Source organism: Acinonyx jubatus, chromosome D1 (genome assembly GCF_027475565.1).
Source record: "Acinonyx jubatus isolate Ajub_Pintada_27869175 chromosome D1, VMU_Ajub_asm_v1.0, whole genome shotgun sequence".
Taxonomy (NCBI): Eukaryota; Metazoa; Chordata; class Mammalia; order Carnivora; family Felidae; genus Acinonyx; species Acinonyx jubatus.
In genome coordinates this window covers 57957869-57979162 of record NC_069390.1, presented here as the reverse complement: position 1 = coordinate 57979162, position 21294 = coordinate 57957869, and the positions used below count along the sequence as shown (strand labels likewise).

Below are 21294 nucleotides of genomic sequence, written 5' to 3'. Positions count from 1 at the left end.
CAGTCCAAACTACCACCAACCCTCATCAGGTCTTTTGAAATAGCCCTCTAAGTAGTAACTTACTTCTCTCTCTCTTTCTCTCTCTCTCTCTCTCTCTCTCTCTCTCTCTCTTTTCAAGTTTATTTATTTATTTTGAGAGAGAGAGCATGAACAGGGAAGGGGCAGAGAGAGAGAGAGAGAGAGAGAGAGAGAGAGAGAGAGAGGAGCCCAAGTAGGCTCTGCACCGCCCAATATGGGGCTCAAACCCACAAGTCGTGAGATCATGACTCAAGCTAGAGTCTGACACCTAACCGACTGAGCCATCCAGGCACCCCAGTGGTAACTTACTACTATTCTAGCTCTCCATAATCCTTGATAGCAGCTAGGGCAACCTTTGAAAAAATAAATCAAATCAAGTCCCTTTCCTACTTAAATTATTCAATGGCTTCCCCTTATATTAAGACAAAACTGAAACTCTTTATAATCTCTAAGGCCTTATATGATATGCTTCCTGGCTACCTCTCCCCTTATTTACTATACTCGTATCACATTGGCTATCTACCTTTCTTCTTTTTTTTTTTTTTTAATTTTTTTTTTTTAACGTTTATTTATTTTTGAGACAGAGAGAGACAGAGCATGAGCAGGGGAGGGTCAGAGAGAGAGGAAGACACAGAATCTGAAACGGGCTCCAGGCTCTGAGCTGTCAGCACAGAGCCCGACGCGGGGCTCAAACTCACGGACCGTGAGATCATGACCTGAGCTGAAGTCGGCCGCTCAACCGACTGAGCCACCCAGGCGCCCCTCTACCTTTCTTTAAAAACAACAAGCTCTTGCCTACATCAGGGCTTCTGCACAAACTGCTCCACTGTTTCCTAGCTCTTTGCATGTCTGATTCCTTGTCAACTGCATGTCTTAGCTCAGTATCACTTTCTCAGTAAGGCTTATTTGACAACATTATCTAGAGCAAGTCCCTTTCCAGGTACTTCCCATTATATTGCCTAATTGGTTTCGGTTACAGCACTTAACCACAATCTAAAATTATTTTGTTTACTGTCTGTCTCTTTCTATTAGCTTGTAAGTTTAATGACATAGGTTCCTTTCTTTTTTAAAAATAGCTTTATTGTGATATATAATTCACCCATCTGAAGGATATAATTCAACGGTTTTTAATATATTAATTTTTAAAACTGTGGTAAAATATACTGAGTAAAATGTGTCATTTTAACCATTTTTAGGTGTATAACATAGGCTCATTATAATTACATTCACAATGTTCTGTAACTACCAACACCATCTTCATCCAAAATTTTTTCATCACCCCAAATAGAAACTGTAGCCACTAAGTAATAACTCCCATTCCCCCCCTCCCCCCAACCTGCCGCTCCTGGTCTCTATGCATTCTGTCTCTATGCACTTGCCTATTCCAGATAATTCATGTAAGTGGAACCATACAATATTTGTGCTTTTGTGTCTGGCTTATTTATGAGGCAGGGATCTTGTATGTCTCATGCACTGCTCTCTCAGTTGAGACTCAGAATATACAGTACACGGTAAAAGTGTGACAAAATACTTGTTGAATCAATTCATCGATCTTAAGGAAGTCATGATTTTTCTGGATCTCAGTTTCTTAACTGTGTGATGATGCTGTATCACCATTCATTCATTCAGTCAGTCAACATCTTTTGAGACTTTATAGTGTTTCAAGCATTGGGCTTACTAATAGAAATATCATAATGTACAAAACAATTGCCTCTACTCAATGAACATTCAGTCCCTTTTCTATCTGAGAATGTCGCCTTCTTTGATTCTGTGTGCACTTTTAGGATAGAAATACAGTTGACCACTGAACAAGGCAGGGGTCAGGGATGCCGACTGCCCACACAGTTGAAAAATGCATCTACCTTTTGATTCCCCAAAACTTAACTACTAATAGCCTACTATCGACTGGAAGGCTTACCAATAACATAAGCAGTTGATTAACACATATTCTACTGTCCTTACTGAAAAAAATCCATATGTAAGTGGACCCTCATGGTTCACATCCATGTTGTTTAAGGGTCAACTGTACACAGAACAATGAAGTATATGGAAGTAAGGGAATCTCTGACACACCTGTCGGAATATGTGATCCTAACCGGAGTGACAGATGTCAACAGCCATACTGTCTTCAAACTCATTTAACATTAGCTGCCCTTTTCATTTCGTAGGGCGATAATGAGGGTCATGTGTGTGTGTGTGTGTGTGTGTGTGTGTGTGTGTGTGTGTGTGTTTCAAACTATAAAACTCTCCATTAATTTAAGGCAAAAGCATTGTAACTTTTTTATTTACTACTGTTTATGTTCTGGAAACTGAAAGCAAACTACTGTGCTATACACAAATTCTAACACAATGTACTTATAAACTCACTGACAATTATGGCAGAACCTGGTATTTTATTTTATTTTATTTTATTTTATTTTATTTTATTTATTTTATTTTATTAATTATTTTTAGAGACAAAGAGAGAGAGAAAGAGAGAGAGAGGGAGAGACAAAGCACATGCAACAGGGGAGAGGGGCAGAGGGGGACAGAGAGAATCTTAAGCAGGCTCCATACTCAGCAAGGAGCCCAACAAAGGACTTGATCCCACGACTCTGGGATCATGACCTGAGTTGATATGAAGAGTTGGACGCTCAACTGACTGAGCCACCCAGGGGCCCCAGAACCTGTTTCTTTTTAACTAATGATGATTATACTGTGCTTGAATTTTGCCAGGCCTGTTCCTACAGGGTTACACATTAACCAACAAAGGAAGCTATTTCCAGACAAAGGGGCTGACACGTGAAAAATATTACTAAATGGTACTAAAACCAAGACATTTTGCTTTATTCACTTTCAAAGCCCAGCACAGAACACACACACATACCTTTAGACCGCAATGACAGGAAGAGGGCAAACAGGCCATACCAATCCTCTCAGCAATTCAAACAACACTTGAGGATTTCTATTTGAAGGCCTGTCTTTCTAAGCTTGTGCTTTCAAAACGGGCTGGACTGATCCCAAATACTGAAGTAACAAATATTACTAAATTCTGTCATTTCCTCTACCAAAAAAGTGATTTTACTACTACTTCTGGTTGTGATGAAAGGTCCTATTGACTATTCAAATCCTCAACCAAGTTATGGATGCAGTATTAAATGACTTCACTCCTTTTTCTCTGGCACTTTAACATATGCCAATGCTTTCATCCACCTCCACTAACGTGGCTTATAAATTACTGAGGTGGGGCCATTTTAACAGTATGATTTGTTCACATCTCTAGAGATGGGGTATAAATGAGGCTGGCTGAGAAGACAAACTCTCCTTTGACAACATGTATTAGAATGCATGTAAAGAAAAAGAAATCTTTAAAAAGGTGGCAATATTTTACTGATAGAATACATGGTTAGGGGCCAAACTAATTAATGGCCCTTTGATTTGTTACAAATTGAAACGTAACAAAATGATGGCATTAAAGCCAAAGACAAAATGAAACATTCTCAGAGAAACAGTTAAAGATGAAACACATAGAGTTGAACCAAAAAAAGGTTAAAGGTCACAAATTTGCTAAAAGTTTCTTTCTAAATTGTCAGAAGAGGCTTCCTGAATGCACTCTGAAACCTAAGAAAATGTTTACAAAAAGCGTATTGTCGTCTCCTTTTAAAACTGCCACAACAGTGAAGAAAAAACATCAGAGAGCAAGATGCCTTCTCTCTCTGGATTTAAAGTAATTAACGTGTCAATCTTAAATGCACACATAGTGTAATCTCTCAAATTTTCAACAAGACTATTAAATGGCAGAGGATACAAAATAACTGGAAGTAACCCATATTTTAAACAGATGAATAAAGCTAGTTCAGCATGCTTGTGGACTCAGTTCACTTAAGAGTAAAATCAGAGGCTTCCTGAGAAGTGCTCCAAAGTGAGGACTGAACAGGACTAGGGATGAGAGTCTGAGATAAAGGGCTGACTTTCCCAAATTTTCCACTGTATACAGTCAGCCTCCAACTTTGTCAAAGTAAATTGGGCTATTCCTAACACCTCTTTATACCATCTATAGGCATTCCTATTGGGCCCAGAGAAGTAATTAAATGTGCGTATGCTTGCATGGGTATGTACGTGTGCACGTGTGTGTGTGTGTGTGTGTGTGTGTGTGTGTGTGTGTGTGTCTGCAGGTGAGATTTATGAGGAAATCCAGGAGTACGTTTCACCTGGAATCTTCCAACAGACGTTGGACCTTAGGGTGTAGGTACTTAGAGCAAGAAACAGAAAACACATCAAAGAGAGAGTGACCTCTGAATTCAGACCAAAACTTAGTTCTACCAACCTTCCTGGCATTCTGACCCCCAGACTCTGGACTCTAGTATCCATGTGCCCCTTTCCACATGGCTGACTTCACCTGGAGGTACCCTCTAATTTACTTAGACCTCTTCTTCCTTAATGCACTCTTAGGCCACTTCTGACCAGTTCTGTCTAAGCATTGCTTTTTTCATAGTATAATGACTATAATCAGTAGCATAAAACAGCCTTGGAATTAAAGTGCTATTTTTTTTTTTTTTTTTTTTTTTAAGTAGGGTTCATGCCCATGTGGGACTTGAACTCATGACCCGAGATCAAGAGTCGCATGCTCCACCAACTGAGCCAGCCAGGCACTCCTGAAGTCCCATGTCTTAGACTAAGATACGTTAGTATCCAAAAATGGAGAGAGGGAACGCATCAGGTGAGGGAAGAATAGCACATGGAAAGATGAGTCACAGGCCAGAGACTGTGAGCAAGGCTGCCTACCTGGAGTAAAGAATGGGCCGAAACAGCAATAATAATAAAGCGGTATGGCTGAGAGGGCAATGAGTATGAGCTTATGAAGAAAATGATTAACTGAGGACTGCAAACTAGAAATTTGATCCATTATCAGAAAAGGGTAGGAATCTAAATAAAAAATTAAAAAAAAAAACCACTAAACTGATACTGAATGAGGGGAAGAAAGGCAAAGATGACACCATATGGAGGAATGATTCTAGATCTGTCAGGAATGAATAAGGGAACTGTTCATTGAGTCTTTAGATTCATATGGATAAAAGGCAACCTTTTAAAACAAATCCATCACAAACCTTGTTGCTTACTTAAAAAAAAAAGTCTGAGGATACAGCTGATAATGCCTTTAAGTGACAGCCAAACCGTGGATACTGATCCATAGGATATTCTAATTGGAAGGATGTCCAAATAAAAACAAAGCACTGAAGGTAATCTTCCTTTACAACTGGAAAATTTATGGAACGTCTACCTCGTGAAGTTTAGTCAAGTATGCCAAAGAAATGTTGTGCATTTCTTTCAGAAAAATGCAGACTGAAGCATCTGTTAGTCTTTCTATAGCATATGGAAAGACATTATTTAAATGAGGTACTAACTGGCCTGATGTTAAGAGAGCCCCAAAAGCCCCAGATGGGTTGGAAGGACCACATGGTTGGTCTTTCTTTTTGGTTCCTGCATAGTAAGGTGAGGAGACCATTGAAGACTGGCCAAAGGCACTAAAACTTAACTCCATAAACAACTCCCAATGAAAAATGAGTCCCTAAAAGTGGTCTAAGAGAAGAAAGTGATCTAAGAGAAGAAAGCTATGTGCAAAGGTACAGAGGCAAAAAGATATAAACCCACACATTCAAGTATAGTGTACCAGCAGGTAACAACTCAGTAAAGGGCTTCTGAGTTTAGTAGGAGGATTTCAATTTGTACCCACTGCTTCTCAGTAGTATTTAGAATGACATAAAATAAAACTGTGGCCAAAAAAGAATTTTGCGTTATCACTGTAACTGCTTAAATAAAACAGTGAACTGTAGTACTTATTTATAAAGAAAGAAGGTTAGCAATCCAAGAAGTCGGTTGTATATGAGAAGTAGAGAAGGACAGAAGTTACTTACTTACCTGTGCTATATTTTTGTTCAGAAGATAGACACCATAATCAAATTGTAACTTCTCCCCTCCTTTTGGATATAATGGAAACCTAAAAAAAAAAAAAAAAAAAAAAAAAATTAAGCAGGATCAGATCTTTTCCAAAGTTTGAGTAAAACAACCTCCAAGTTATTGACAAAGGTAGAAGTTCCTTGAATAAGGCATAAGTATCTGAAGACTTGAACTAAATTCCTTATAGGTGTTGCAATCTATTACCTTATTATCTTCATAATTAGTCAAATCAGATCAATGGTTGCTTTGTTTAAAAAAACAAAAAACTGAGTAGATCATGCAATAAGGGACTAATATATAAAAAAGTGACCCACTAACCCCAAGGAGTTGAGGCCACTGTGTTTCATATTTACATATCACAAATTTACCATGCCAAAATTAAGATCCTACAAATTTTTTCCTCTAATACATTGGATCTGACATCTCAGCTTCTACTATATGGGAAAAGAAGATTAAGGGGAAAAAATCAGACTTGAAAGCAATATATAAGATTTCTGCTTCTTGAAAGGTGGCCAGTCAAATCGACAGTACTAATAGAAGTGAAAATTCACCAAAAATTCATTCACACCCACATGGGTGGCTATTTGGGTGTTACTTCTCCAAAGCAATATACTCATGCCACAGAGCTCTCCTAAGACTTTAACCTGACTTACTGAAATAACAAAGGCATGAGATCTGTGGATCTTTATCAAGATGATGAGTTATTTTAGAGAATAAGTTTCCCCATTTCCTTTTTCCTATCCCTGCAAATGAAGAAGAAAAGGTTATATTCTCAAAACTAAGCATACATTTTTTTCCCTCGGAAGTAAATACACAAATCCAGATCAATCACGACTTAGGGTCAAGAAGAAAAACTTCACCTTCCTGAGTTTGGCAATATATGATTATTCTCAAAAATAAAATAATCCTACTGAAATGAATGGAAGGTAACAATTAGTGGATATTCTCAATTTCAATTGCCCGAGGAAAGGTACATTCCATAAAGTTTGCTGGATATTGTTTTCTAGAAAATATAAATGAAACAGAATTAAAAAATCTTTATATTAAATTCTTGAGAGTTGTTGATTACATACAGTTTCTAAAAGGTAAATTTGTTGTGCTATAAAATTATAGGCACTGACAGGGCTCCTGGGTGGCTCAGTCAGTTAAGCGTCTGACTTTGGCTCAGGTCATGATCTCGCGATTCGCGAGTTCAAGCCCCGCCATCGGGCTCTGCTGACAGCTTGGAGCCTGGAGCCTGCTTTGGATTCTGTGTCTCCCTCTCTCTCTCCTCCTCCCCTGCTCATGCTCTGTCTCTCTCTCTCTCAAAAATAAATAAACATTTAAAAAAAATTAAATTATAGGCACTGGGGAATGAGCAAGGTCATGAACTGTCTTTATTCTCTAGTAAGGGAACACCAAATGCTTCATACATCCATTAAGAACATACAGCTCTGTATTTATTGAAGCAGTAAAAAATAAACTAGGAATGTGGTGTGGCCCTAAATGGAGATACATAAAAATGACAGCAAATTCAGGATAAACAAAAGTGCAACATCAGGCTTTCACAGTGCATCTGGGAACCATCCAAATTTGTATGAGGAAGCTTGCAAAGGAACTACCTAACTGCAAAGACATAACACCATGGGGGCCCTCTGGAAGGAATCTCCTAGAGTTCCAAAGCACTGTACTATGTAGTTGTTATTCTATAAGGCTATCTGCACAGCTCTCCAAGCCTACGTGTATCTCTACTTTCAATTTATAAATACAGAAACTATTTCAAATGTTAGAAGAGGACACTGAAATAAGTATCATTGAAAACCAGGTCTCCAAATCCCTACAAAATGGATCTCACAACATCAACTTTATCACTTCATTGGGACTTCTTTATAGAAAGTCACAAGGTGTGCACGTAACATTAAAACAAATCTGAAGAGTAACTGAAGCCCAAGGTCAAACAGTGCCATTGTAAGACAGATCAAACATGAGGACAGAGTTCACATCTTATATTGCTTTCAAATTCTTAAGAGGTCACTTCAAGTTGAACAGTATAGCAGCTTATAATTACTACACATTCATCTCACTTTGCAAAAGTACACAGATTTATAGATCTATTAAGTAATCTAGAAAAACGAAATCCATTTTAATGGGTAAAACCTATTACCATCAGGACGGAAGATACAAATCAAAGGCATCTTCATTCAATATAGACAGAGAATCACATTAGCAACTGTAGAAGGTTTAGATAAGAATGTGGTCATTCAAGTACAACTAGAAAAATGTCCTTAGCGTCAAAAATAGGATTCATTAAAGGGGGGTTATTACATTAAATAACTGGAGGAAGAACTTTATATTTCCTATTATAAAACTTACAGAAAAGGCAACTAAAATGATCGATATGAAATACATTGCAAATTCAACTGTATTTCCAAGCTGTTCGAAAAATTCACTGACTCTACAAGGTATGTATCAATGAATTAGAAAGCGTAAATAGATTATGTGTGGAGATGATTTGGAGCTCTTGAGTACACAGTAATTTCAGTATGAACAAAGAGCCATGGCATGACTACCAAAAAGCTATTGTGATCCCAGGTTGTATTAACAGAAACAAAGCAGATTATTAGGAAACGTGCTATTGGCCAATACTGGTTCAGACTGGTTCAGACTATACTGAGAGATCTGTGTTCAGTTCTGGGAGTTAATGTCGGCTTTGTTTTTGTTTTTTTAATATAAGCATGTGGATAAATAATTTGCAACTTTCTTATAGGTTTTGCAACAATCTCATTTGACTATAAAAAGCATGCAGTGAAGTAGAGTGGTCCAGTGTTTTTGCTATTTAAAAGAAAACTGATTTGCCTTGATCATCTACTTAGCGGAAGAGACATGACCTGAGTATTAGGTCTTCAACGATAAATTCAGTATTCTTTCTACTCACCTCTGAGTGCTTCAGAGAAGCAGCACAACCAAGATAATTAAGAGAATGCGAGCTATGGTTCTGAGACAAATGGCTAAAGGAACCAGAGGTGTTCAGTCTGGAGCAGAGAAGTCTCTGAGAAAACAAATGAAGGGCTTTCTGAGAGAAAAAGAGATGTTTTTGTTCTCATGGTTTCAGACGGGGAGAACTGAAGTCAGTGGTAAAAGTTACAGGAAAACTGACTTCAGCCCAGAGTTAGTCAAAATCCAAAAGATCTTGGGTAGAGGCAGCCAGTTAGGAGCTGGGCAACAAATAACGGACATATACTCAGAGGGCCTAACAGGCTGCATGGTGGCCCCCCAAAAGTATGTCCATATCCAAATCCTGTGAATGTGATTTGGAAAAAGGGCTGCAATTAAGTTAAGGATTCTAAGATGACAACATCCTCAATTATCTGGTCGGGCCCTATAGCCAATAAATGTCTGTACAAGGGACACGCGGAGGAAGAGACACAGAGAAGGTGGTCATATGAAGATGGAGGCAGAAATTAGTTACACGGCCACAGGCCAAGGAATACCTGGAGCCACTAGAAGCTGGAAAAGGCAAGGAAAGACTCTCCCCTAGAGCCTTTGAAGGGAGTGTAACCTTGCTGACACCTTACTTTTGGAATTCTGGCCTCCAGACCTATGAGAGAGTAACTTTCTCCTGTTTTAAGCCAGCAGGTCTGGGATAATTTGTCATAGCAGCCCTAGAAATTGACAAGGGAGGACGGATCAAACACTGGGTGACTCATTAGACTGGATGAAATACACCTCCTTCATCTCCAAGATTCTATAATATTGAATACGCAAAAGTAAATACACTTAATATAACTTCATCCTTCCTTCAGGAGCTATGAAAATATAATGCCAAAGAGTCATCATGATGGGCAATAGCTAAGGCTACAAAGTAGATCTACTGAAGTGCAAGTAAATGGAATGAAAAGAAAAAGATTCACATGTATGGTCTTTATATGTGCTGTGTATGCATGTATACACAAAGAATCTCACAGAATTTAGAAAAAAATTGTGAAAGAAAGTGATTTTGAATCATTCTTTAAAAAGACACAAATGTGGGGCGCCTGGGTGGCTCAGTCGGTTAAGTAAGTGTCCAACTTCAGCTCAGGTCATGATCTCATGGTTTGTGGGTTTGAGCCCTGTGTCGGGCTCTGTGCTGACAGCTCAGAGCCTGGAGCCTGCTTTGGAATCTTTGTCTCTCTCTCTCTCTGCCCCTCCCTCACTTGTGCTCTGTCTCTGTCTCTCTCTCTCTCAAAAATAAATAAAAGTAAAAAAAAAAAAAAAAAAAAGATACAACTGTTATAAGCACTACCCTCTACTCCCCAACCTAGACATTTTTATAAAGGACTCCCAATTGGTGATAGTTTCCTGCCTTCACTTTCAAAGTCCCACATCAAATTCTAGTCATGGACATTCCAGCTACTCTGTGAGAATAAACTGCAGGGGAGCAAGAAAAGAAACATGGAGATCCACTACAGTAAAAATCCAGGCAAAAGAGCGTGCTTTAAATCTCAACTGGGGATGAGGATATGGCTATAGTCAATTCAAATTTTTTACTGTGCATATTAAGATCACTTTTGCTCAATGCATTTGTAGAACATGTGACAATACATACTCAGTATGTTTTGAGGCCATAACTTTACTTCAAACTAACATGCTTTTTCCTGTCCAGATTACTTTTCTACCATCACTCTTCCCGGTTACTCAGGCTTAGAATGACATTTAATTTTTACCCACCTTCTTTGTCTTTTATACCTGCGATGATTCACCAAGTCAACAAATCATTTTTCCTATGAAACATTCTTATCTCTCCATTCCACTGCCACTCTGGAAAACTCTTTGTTGTTGCGTGCGTTGTAGGATGTTTTAACAGCGTTCCTGTCTACTCACTAGAAGCCAGTATTATTCTTTACCCATTTAAGTACAACCTTATTCTTTCCTTTAAGTTTATTTATTTATTTTTGAGAAAGAGCGAGAGGGGAGGGGCAGAGAGAGAAGGAGAGAAAGAAAATCCCAAGCAGGCTCCACACTGTCAGCGCAGAGCCCGACGTGGGGCTCAAACTCACAAACTCTTGTGCTCAAACCCACAAACTGTGAGATTATGACCTGAGCCAAAACCAAGAGTTGAACACTTAACTAACTGAACCACCCAGGTGCCCCATAAGTACAACCTTTTTATCACGTCACTTCTCAGCCCTGCTTCCTAATCATTGTCTTCAATTTCCACTCCTCTCCTCAGCTTTCGGGGCCTAAGTGATCTGACCTGTCTGCCTGACTTATGTGCAGCCTTATTTTGCTCACGTGGTTTTCTCCATCTCATGAGGTTTGGAGAAGGTGAGACCAGCTTGTTGCGGTAATGTAGGTGAACGATCATGGTTGCTTGGACGAAGGCAACAGTACTAGATATGGCAACAATGAGACTAATTTGGAAGGCTTTTAGGAAATAAAATCATAAAGATTTGGTGATGGCTTGAAGTGAAGAGTGATGGAGAGGGAGGGATCATGCGTTAACTCTTAATGTCTGTTTGGCCGAACCAAATGGAAGGTTGATCACATGGTAGAAGAACTTGAATAAAGAAATGTAACAGAACTGCTGAGCACTACTGGAAATCCAGAAGTGGTAATTAATCATGAGTTTATAACGGTGCCATCGTGTGACTTTCTCTAGACATCTGCTTGGATGCGGCAAGTACAGAGAAAATGGACGGCAGGGCTGTAAAGATGACAAAAAGTAACAGGGAGCAAGACAAAAGTGTTACTAAAATAATGGGCCATAATATCTAAACTGGAAAAAAGGAGCCAGGGTCTGAAGGTCGCCAAGAGGAGCGATGAACAAGTGGCTGAACCAATGAGCTGAAGGACAGGAAGTAGTCATCAGAGAGCAAGATGCCTGAATCAGATTTGGGACGTGAACTGAAATGATGACGTGATTTGGAGTGAACCATGGGAGTAAATGAAAACAATGAAATGCAAGAGTTCATTGGTGACAAAGATCAAGAAAATGAGAGAGCCGGGTGTTCGATGGCTCATCCACTTGGGTGTTAAGTGACTTATAATAGCAATACTTTGAATAAAGAGAGTGTTTCTCTTTCCTGTGTTCTCTGTCTCCTCTGTTTCTCAGTTGCCAAAATAGAAGAGTAAGGGCACTGTAATTGAGAGATGGGTAGGGGACAGAGTGGCGTAGTTGAAGGGCATATGTCTCAAAGGAGAAGTGTTCTTGGATGTTTACTTTACCGACAGAATAGAGAAGTAAGAATCCAGAAAAAGCAATGAGAAGCAAGAACACCCTGACCTCACCTCCTCAATCTGAATACCCAGCATATAAGAAAATGGATAATTACCAGTGAAAAGGCTACAGAAAAAGTGGAGTCCTCAGTGAAAATTCAGGTGCAGCAAGAAGTGGGCTGCGCTGTAAGAGCCTGAAGATATGGGAGAGCTTGTTGATTAGACAGATGCATTTCCAGAGGGTGCAGCTGAAGGATCGAGGAAGTAGAGGGCATTCTGAGGATGATGGAGATGACAATAAAAGCTTCTTTTATGTAAGTTCAAATGTCAATTTATTTCTTTGTTTTTTTTTTTTAATTTAAAACTTTTTTTTACTGATAATAAAAGGTTCTGAGGCGTTTTGGTGAGAAGCTGAGTTATTCCGATTTGATGGTTTCTATTTTCTCTGTGAAAGCAGAAATGAGGCAATTTATCAGGAATGAAAGGGAAAACTGGCAACGGGGAAAAAGGAGAGAGGGTTTGCTGTGGTCATGTGGCAGGAGAACCAGGTATCTAGGATGAAGTAGAGCAACTGAGATGGATGAACATGAATACAAAGTGCTAACCAATCTTCCCAATTGTTTGATTTTTTCCCTAGCAGCTAAGTGGATTAGAGGTAAGAGCGATGAGATAGGGGCATGTGGGATACTGACAAGAGAGAAGCTATGAGTAAGGAGCTACTAAGGTAGAAGAGTAAAGGTAGTGGCCTATCAAGGGCAGGATGGGGGGGGGGGCAGTCTATAAAGGGGTATAATATATGTAGTGACATTTTATTTTTGGGATAGAGAGAGAGGGAGCACGCGTGCATGCACGCCAGTGGGGGAGGGGCAGAGAGACAGGAGGACAGAAGATCCTAAGCGGGCTCCGTGATGACAGCACAGAGCCCGACGTGTGGCTCGAACTCACGAACTGTGAGATCATGACTGAGCTGAGTCAGACACTCAACTGACTGAGCCACCCAGGCACCCCTGTAGCGACTTTTTAAAGGATCATAAAATAGATCAAAAATTGGTCCTCATTTTATTATCACTAGGAGCCAATAAAATCTAAACACTGTCAATGATAAATATTCCTCCCATAAAAAAATCTTTTGTTGGTCTAGTTTCTAAACAATTTCTGCAGGGACGGTTTCATTTCAATGTATCTGCAAGTTTCAAATCGGGATATTTTCCTTATTTACACTCTAATAAACATTATATCTATATGGAAGTTAGTTCAGAGAGCTCCCAGTCATACAGTCAGCCCAGCTAAGTGCACTGAGCTACACATTTCCACTCCTACATTTTGAATGGTCTAGAATGTTCTGGGCACAGTTTGTGTCTCCAAACTGTTCCATGTCATGTATTCCTGTGTTTAAACGGTAGTTTCAAAATAAACAATGATGGCAGTGTGTAATTTTTTTCTGCATTATCTTTTTTCCAGTGTAGAGTTTTAGATAAGGTTATTCCGATACAAAAATACTGCATTTGGCCTTAAACAAGATACAGTGATATACAAACCTTTAAAATTGTTCCTTGAAGATGAACACCCCAAAACTGTGTTCAATAAAATAGCAAATATATACATTTTTTTCAATCAAAGACAATTTTCTGCTTTTCTTTTTTTGCCATTATTATTATTTCATTTCATGATCATTACTAAACATAACTTTATCATTTAGAAACAGTATTAAAAATGACCCACTCCAAGTGCCAAAAACACTAGGTACATGCCACTGAGAAATGATTTATTTTTTTTATATATCTTAATGCATTTTTTTTTTCTGTGAGGAAGAGAGACAGTCAGAGAGAGAGAGAGAGAGAGAGAGAGAGAGAGAATCTTAAGCAGCTCCACACTCAGCATGGAGCCTGACACGGGGCTCAATCCCACAACCCTGGGATCATAACCTGAGCCGAAATCAAGAGTTGGACGTTCAGCTGCCTGAGCCACCCAGGTATCCCAAGAAATGATTTTAAATTGACATCAGGATACACAGAGGATACCACCTGCTCTAGACCCAAAGATATGGGCAGTGTGAGACAAGAAACAGTCTCCCATTAAGAAGGCTCTAGGGTAAGTGAAACTTTTAGGAGAGAGTCACTTATTTTACGTGTATCCAGCAGTTGTCTATTCAGTGGTTTAGCTTAGTTGCATACACACACTAATATGGTAGAGAGGTTGAAGACTTGAGTTTATTACAAGCATTGAAGAGGGGTTTCAGAAAGCAAAGAGGAAATATCTAGGAAGTAAGGACAGTGATAATAAATTAGAGGAGAAGCAGCAAACAGATACTAGAATGTAGAACTCATTCATGGGTAGAAGTGATCAAAGTCTTTATGGGAGAATGAGAAGAGTGATTTTTCCTCCTCCTCCTCTAGGGGGAGAAAAAGGAGAGAGATTATATAATAGGAGATCACATATGCCAGTCAAAAGAGATGACATTTGATATGACAGGTAATAAGATGCCATCACAGGTTTTTAAAGGAGAAATCATGTAATGAAAAGATTTACATCAGATTATTTTCTTTGCCAATATTAAATATAGTTCTTTAGAGCTGTACTAAAAAGAGAATGGAATTTCAGGGAAATCGAATTCCAAATAATTTCAGTAAGAAGGTTAAAAATAATCCCTATTTTTTTTTTACTTGGTAAGCAGCAGGGTTGTGGAAACTGTTAAAGAACTCAATATCAATTTCCTTGCAGAAACCTTCCAGTTTTTCCACACCCTTTTGGTAACTGTTGAAAAACAGTCTACAGGCAAATTTCAGTGAACAGAACAAAATTAAAGGATGGAAACCATGTCTTTTTTAATAGTCATTTATAAAATAAAAATTCTGCCAAGTAAATCAAAATCACATTCCACAACATTAACAGCCATCTTGTATTTGCCCAAGTTTAACAGCACCTGTTTCCCACAAAATCTGTAAATGTTAAAAAAAAAAAAAACAAACCCACAAAATCCTACAATTAAACATGCAAGGTGCATAAACCCACTATACTTGGTAATGCCAGAAGATTTTTCCATCTGGAACATGGATTTGGAAGAAAGACCATTCACCATTTTAAATTTCTAAAGACAACTTCCTGAAGTGTGCACATAATGTAGGTTTGTTGAAATACATCAGTGCACCTAATGGCACGTTCTCTGTAAACCACTTCTTTATCAGCGCTGGGAACATAACAGGTACTCAATGTTTTGTATCAAAATTATTTATTTAATTAGAGTACCTATTTCCAGGTGGGGGGAGGAGGAGGAGAAAAATAGAAGGGGGATATAAGGCTCTGGAAGTCAGAGAGGCATCGGCTCAGATTCCAGCTTTGCTACTTAGAGTGTGAATTTAGGCATACTGCTCTGAACCTGTTTCCAAATCTCTAAAATGGGTTTAATAATACCAATCTTCCAGGACTGCTGTGATAACTGAATTAAAAAATCTAAGAGCCGACACAGTTACTAGGATACAGCAGGCATTCAATTATTATTATTACTGTGCCTTATTTTCTGGCCTCACCTATCTCACACTTTTTTTTTTAAGCTTATTTATTTATTTTGAGAGAGGAGAGTGAGAGCGGGGGCAAGGCAGAGAGAGAGGGGAAGAGAGAATCCCAAGCAGGCTCTGTGTTGTCAGCAAAGAGCCTGATATGGATCTCACGAACCAGGAGATCATAACCTGAGCCTACATCAAGAGCTGGATGATCAACCAACAAAGTCACCCAGGTGCCCATCCCACACCTATTTCTAAGTCTCACAATGGGAGATACCATATTTTATTCATTTTTCTCCCTCCTGAAATCACAAAATATTCTTATACACTTGGTACTTCCTACTCTGTATCTTAGTTGCTTACACAAGTCTTATTTTCTCTATTGGACTATAAATTCCTTGAGGACATAAGTGTTAAGCTCAAAGTCTTAGCCACAGTAAGTATTTGACAAATATCTGTAAATAAATGAATAAAGAATAAATTTAAAAATTAATTAAATATCGGGGTGCCTAGGTGGCACAGTCAGCTAAGTGTCCGACTTGATTTCAGCTCAGGTCATGATCTCACAGTTCATGAGATAGAGCCCACTTGGGATTCTCTCTCCCTCTCTCTGCCCCTCCCTGCTCTCTCTCTCGCTCTCTCTCTCTCTTTCAAAATAAACAAATAAACATCTTAAAAATTAATTAAATATTGAAAAAATGAGTATCTAAGTGATATACAGCCCTTTAAATTAAAAAAAAAAAGATTTTAGGATTCAGAAATATTTTCATCATTCTTTCTTAACCTTAATATACCTAGACAGCCAATTCCTATTTTTAGAAGGTGCTTTGAACTCTGCTCAAAAGAAAAATTCTTTGGTGGGAAGGAAATTTCAAGTTACAGAATGGTGTTTACTGTGGATTAATATGAGCCAGTGCCCTCCAGCACTAGAGTAAAAGAGCCAGTGAGCACAACCAATACAACAGCAATCAATACCGATGCTGATGTTGGACTGGGTTTACTGAGTATATACTGTGCATGAGGTATCCGATTTAGTATATATTATCCATACAATACAACTGTCCTACAGGCATACTGAGGTGTCCACGGTCACACAGTCTTTCTTAACATTCAACGACAACCACCAAATCCCACTCTATTCCACCTCACCCCTGCCCAGAGTTTGGATTAGTTACGTTCGCACAGAACCCTGTGTGCTAACACAGTACCTTTTAATTGTAGCAATTGTAATTGCTTGATTATTCCTTTGACTCTTTCATAAGAATGAAAACTGTGAGGCTGAGTCTTAATACTGTACCCCAGTTCCTAGAGCACAGCATCTGGAATATATTTACTTGTGGAATGGACGGAGAATGAATGTATTGATGGAGTGGTAGACTTACGATTCCAGCCCATGCCTGTTGGACTCCCAATCCTATGCTTTCAATTCTACACCGTTCTCCCCCTCTAGTAATAAACCCATTTTGTAAATCTGTATTATTTTGTAAACTTCATTTACTCAAGACTTCTATAAAATGTGTGGGACTTCTTCATCTCACAAATCAGATGTTCATGAACCAAATTATTACCAAATTCATCAACAGACTGGATAAGCCGGCACCCTGAAAACCGCCAAATCTAGTTTTTACATGACAACATTTTGGGTTTACAGCTAAGTCGAAAAGGCAGAGACTGTTAACACCAATAACTACAGACCTCGTTAAAACCCAAAATGTAACTTCTGAAGTCCTAGTAACAATATTACATACATTTATTACTTTGGGGATTTATATATAAAGAAAAGTAGATAAAAATATGGAAACAAACCCGTAAGTTTTTAAAAATATCCATTTAATTTCACTAAACTGATTTTTTCAATAATTGTGTACATAAACTTGTCAACCACTTAAGTTCTAAAGGTTAATTTTAGATCATTTATCATAAAGCCTAAAAACTTCTACCCGCTTTCTAGATGTCAAAGTTCAAATTACAAACATAAGTTAACTAAAGTCCGTTTTCTAAAATGAATATGAGTTCTAGGAATTCCATATATTTAGAATATATTTGAGAAAGACCTATTTCAATTCTGAAATTGTAAAAGGATTTGCTTCAACTTGTCATTTGACCCAATTTCAGAGCACAAAAAGGCAATTTAGTGGCCCCTAAAAGTCATTCTATTTAAGAATGGATTTCACAGGAGGAAGAAATTCCAAGGATCATTGGTGTGACAGCAACCACTGCTAACATCTAGGTTGTCATAATCAATCTGCTTTAATTATCAACAAGTTTTCCCCATTTCTGACCAGTCATTTAGAGCTGACCTCTGACAAGTACTTACAAGTCATTGAAATCTCATTTTATTTTATAGCCTCATATTTGTTATTGGGCTAATCTTTACCTGTTCTACATCACACAACAGCTTAAATATTTGAATGGCCCAGCAATAAATTTCCATGGTCCCCCTGGGTCAGTCAGATGTTAGCTGTTAAGTAAAGCTAAAAGGATCTATGCTTCATAAATTTCCTTCAGGGTCCACATTTGCTCTTACAGGCTGGGCTTTCAAGCCCAAACATCTTTATAGCTACGTGCAGTGATTTATTAACTCCTCCTTGTTTTTATCCAAAAAGATCAATCACATATGTATCAATAAGCTGGTGTGCTGGTGACTGCTTTTTATTGTACATATAACCACCTGCCTTTAATACAAACTCGAGTCTAAAGCTTTTGTAAGCGCTTGCCGGATTTTAACAACTTTCACCTGTTTCTAATTTGGTATAAAACATATGGTTTAGCTCTGCTATTTAGTTCTAAGTCAGCCTTTCCTCTTATGGACCCAACAATATAAAACAAATCCAGAGCATACAAAGCTAAATTTGGAGGATGTTTCTTACACACACACACACACACACACACACACACACACACACGCCCATTTACTTCTGAAGAGCACTTCTGACAAATAACAGGAATAAGTTATTTTACAGTTATGAAATTCTTACATTTCTTTGCAAACAATTAGATATGTCCTATATCACTCTCAAGGGTTCTAAGAATTACATCCAAACTGCAAAAATGACTGTTTAAATCTCAGGAACTCAAAAAAGGTAACAGCCGTAGCTAGCTGCCTGTGAGGTCAGGGAAGAAAGTTCCTATCTTTACATGCCAGGAATCCACATCTGGCCAGGTGAAAGCAAGATTTTTCCTCCTTCCCTTATCCTTCTGTAAATTAGACCAAAAGTTTAAGAGGCAGGGTGCCAGCAGAGAGAGAACTATCACCTAACCCAGCACAGTAGAGTCCATACTGAAATTAAGAGTGTCTGGGTGATAGGGCAGGGAGGAGTAAATCCTCGGGAAAAAATGACTAATAGAAATGTCTAGGAAAGGCAGCGAAGTCAACACAGCCTCCCACAGCTCTACCAGACTTCTTTCCTACATACATTTACTTTTCCAGTCACGGTGGGGCCTGACAGCCCTGGTCACAGCTGGCATTTAATCTCCCATTCAAATTCCTCTCATCCTTTGAGGCCCAATGCAAAACCTCTATCTACCCTAGGCTTTCCTGAGTCCCGGATCAGAACTGATGGTGCTTCCGTAAGACGTATCGGTATTTATCCACAATTTGGGAGCTTTGTTTTCTAATCACATGTTTACATGCCTCTCTCTCGTACAATGACCTAGCAGGCATTGAATAAATGTTCACTGAATTGTATTAAATTGGTTGACAAATAAAAATGTTTGGTATAAATGAAGCACACAAAAAATAATGTTTATTTTTATCTAAATAATATTTGTACGTGGTTTAAAAAGTCGAATTGCTCTACAAACCTGATAGTAAAAACATCACTTGACATGCTTATTAGCTAACACCTTCACTCTACATCAATTCCTAGACCCAGAGCCAGTTACTCTCAACACTTTAAGCTGCTTTTTCCCCTTGGTATTTACCCAAAATACATGTAGTTAATAACTTATATTCTTGTCTCTTGATTCTATGGTTTAAAGAATAATCTACTGACAACCTACTGGGGAAAATGAGGGTTTAGCTCTTTTACATGTTGCTTCCCCATCTTGTCCCCAAACACCACACTTCTCCTTCCTTCCATTCTCTCAACAGGGTCAACACCACAGTTTTTGGTTAAATCAATATGCAACATAATGGCATCATAACCACGGAATTATTATTTTGAGCTAAAGCAAACAATGTACAATATTTATATCTTCCTTCTTTTAAACTTGGCTTTTCCTGGACTTAATAACCATCCAGTTTGTTCATCTGTTAAATTTATTGATGTATACCTCTCATGAATTCATTCCCGGATTCCCTGCAAGCAAGGAAAACTCCCTCTCAATATAGTTAAATATATCAGATACTCTATTCGTTTCAACTCTTTCTTGGAGTCCTTCATCTTTCTGCTCACTAGGCCAGTTGAAAAGCTGACCTACAATTTCCCTTCACCATCATCCTGAGATCCCTTTGTTTCTCTGCTGTGTTGGATCCCTCCGTTTCCTTGAATGATGAGTTCCTTTTACTTGGTTTATTCCCTTGTACTAATACAGCACGTCTTCCAGGAGCTCCCTAGGAAAGGTGTGTAGGGAGATTTTTTAAAGGACTTTGAAGTCTGTAAAGTCTTCTTTCTAGTCTTACATTTGATTGATAGTTTGACAGATATACACATCTAAATTATAGGAAAAATTTCCCCACAGTATCTTGAGGGCACTCTTGCACTGTTTTGTAGTTTTCAGTGCTGCCTTTGAGCAGTCAGACATTATAATTCCTATTCCTTTGTATGTATTTATCCCCTTTTGCAAGCTTTCAGAATCTTCACTTTACCTCCAGCATCTCAACATATCACAGGGTTGGACACTCAGTGCACTCCTTCAATCTGAAATCAAGCCTTTCAATTATTGGAATTTTTCTCACATTGTTTCTTGGATAATTTTCTACACTCTGTTCTCTCTGTTCCCTTTCTGTACACACCTCTCTAACCTCCTTCCTCTCAGAAGAAACATATTTCTCAGTCTCTTGTGGAGGCTGGAGAATGTGAAAGTTTTTATAGGAGGAAAGAGTGCTCATTTTCCTAATGGTTGAGTAATGACTGACACTCCAACAACCATCTTGTACAATGAAGGCCACACCCTAGGAATGGCAGAGCAGAGAGCTTAAAGGAGCCTGGATTTTCTGAAGCTTTTATGGAACTGCCATTCCAGCCCTGGATTACCGATCCCTGGATTTTTATGTGTGTTAATAAAATTTTATATGTTTAAAGTCATTGTTAATTTGAGGTTTCCATTACATACAGACAAACCCCAAACTGTTACTATTTCCCCAGATTGAAGCTTGGAAAGTGACTTGACCAAGATTAGAGTGAGAAGGAGGAGAGCTAATTCAGGTCTTACACCGAGGTTGATGCATACTCACCTAATCCTACTTTGCTTTTGCCTTATTGCACTTCGCAGATACTGTTATGTTTTTTGTTTCTGTTTGTTTGCTTTGTTTTTTTACAAATTGAAGGTTTGTGGCAATGATGTGATGAATAAGTGTACTGGACCATTTTTCCAGCAGCATTTGCTCACTGTGTGTCTCTGTGTCACATTTGGGTAATTTGTGTAATATTTCAAACCTTTTCAATATTACTATATGTGTTACGGTGATGTGTGATCAGTGATTACAACTCACTGAAAGGTC

The 21294-nt window shown here is 38.5% G+C and overlaps 1 protein-coding gene and 1 long non-coding RNA gene across 6 annotated transcripts in view; both read right to left on the bottom strand.

The window, feature by feature from the left end:
* Positions 1-21294, bottom strand: part of UVRAG (UV radiation resistance associated) — a 296175-nt gene that overhangs the window by 77632 nt on the left and 197249 nt on the right. For all 5 annotated transcript variants that reach the window (XM_053203714.1, XM_027039850.2, XM_053203713.1 and 2 more), the window contains exon 13: positions 5917-5995. In XM_053203714.1, the coding sequence (XP_053059689.1) occupies positions 5917-5995 (79 nt within the window). The remainder of the gene's footprint in view (positions 1-5916; positions 5996-21294) is intronic.
* Positions 111-5353, bottom strand: LOC128311868 (uncharacterized). Its single transcript, XR_008290507.1, has 2 exons — positions 787-5353; positions 111-541 (listed from the first exon to the last, which is right to left on the bottom strand). It is a non-coding gene; the product is annotated as an uncharacterized LOC128311868 (long non-coding RNA).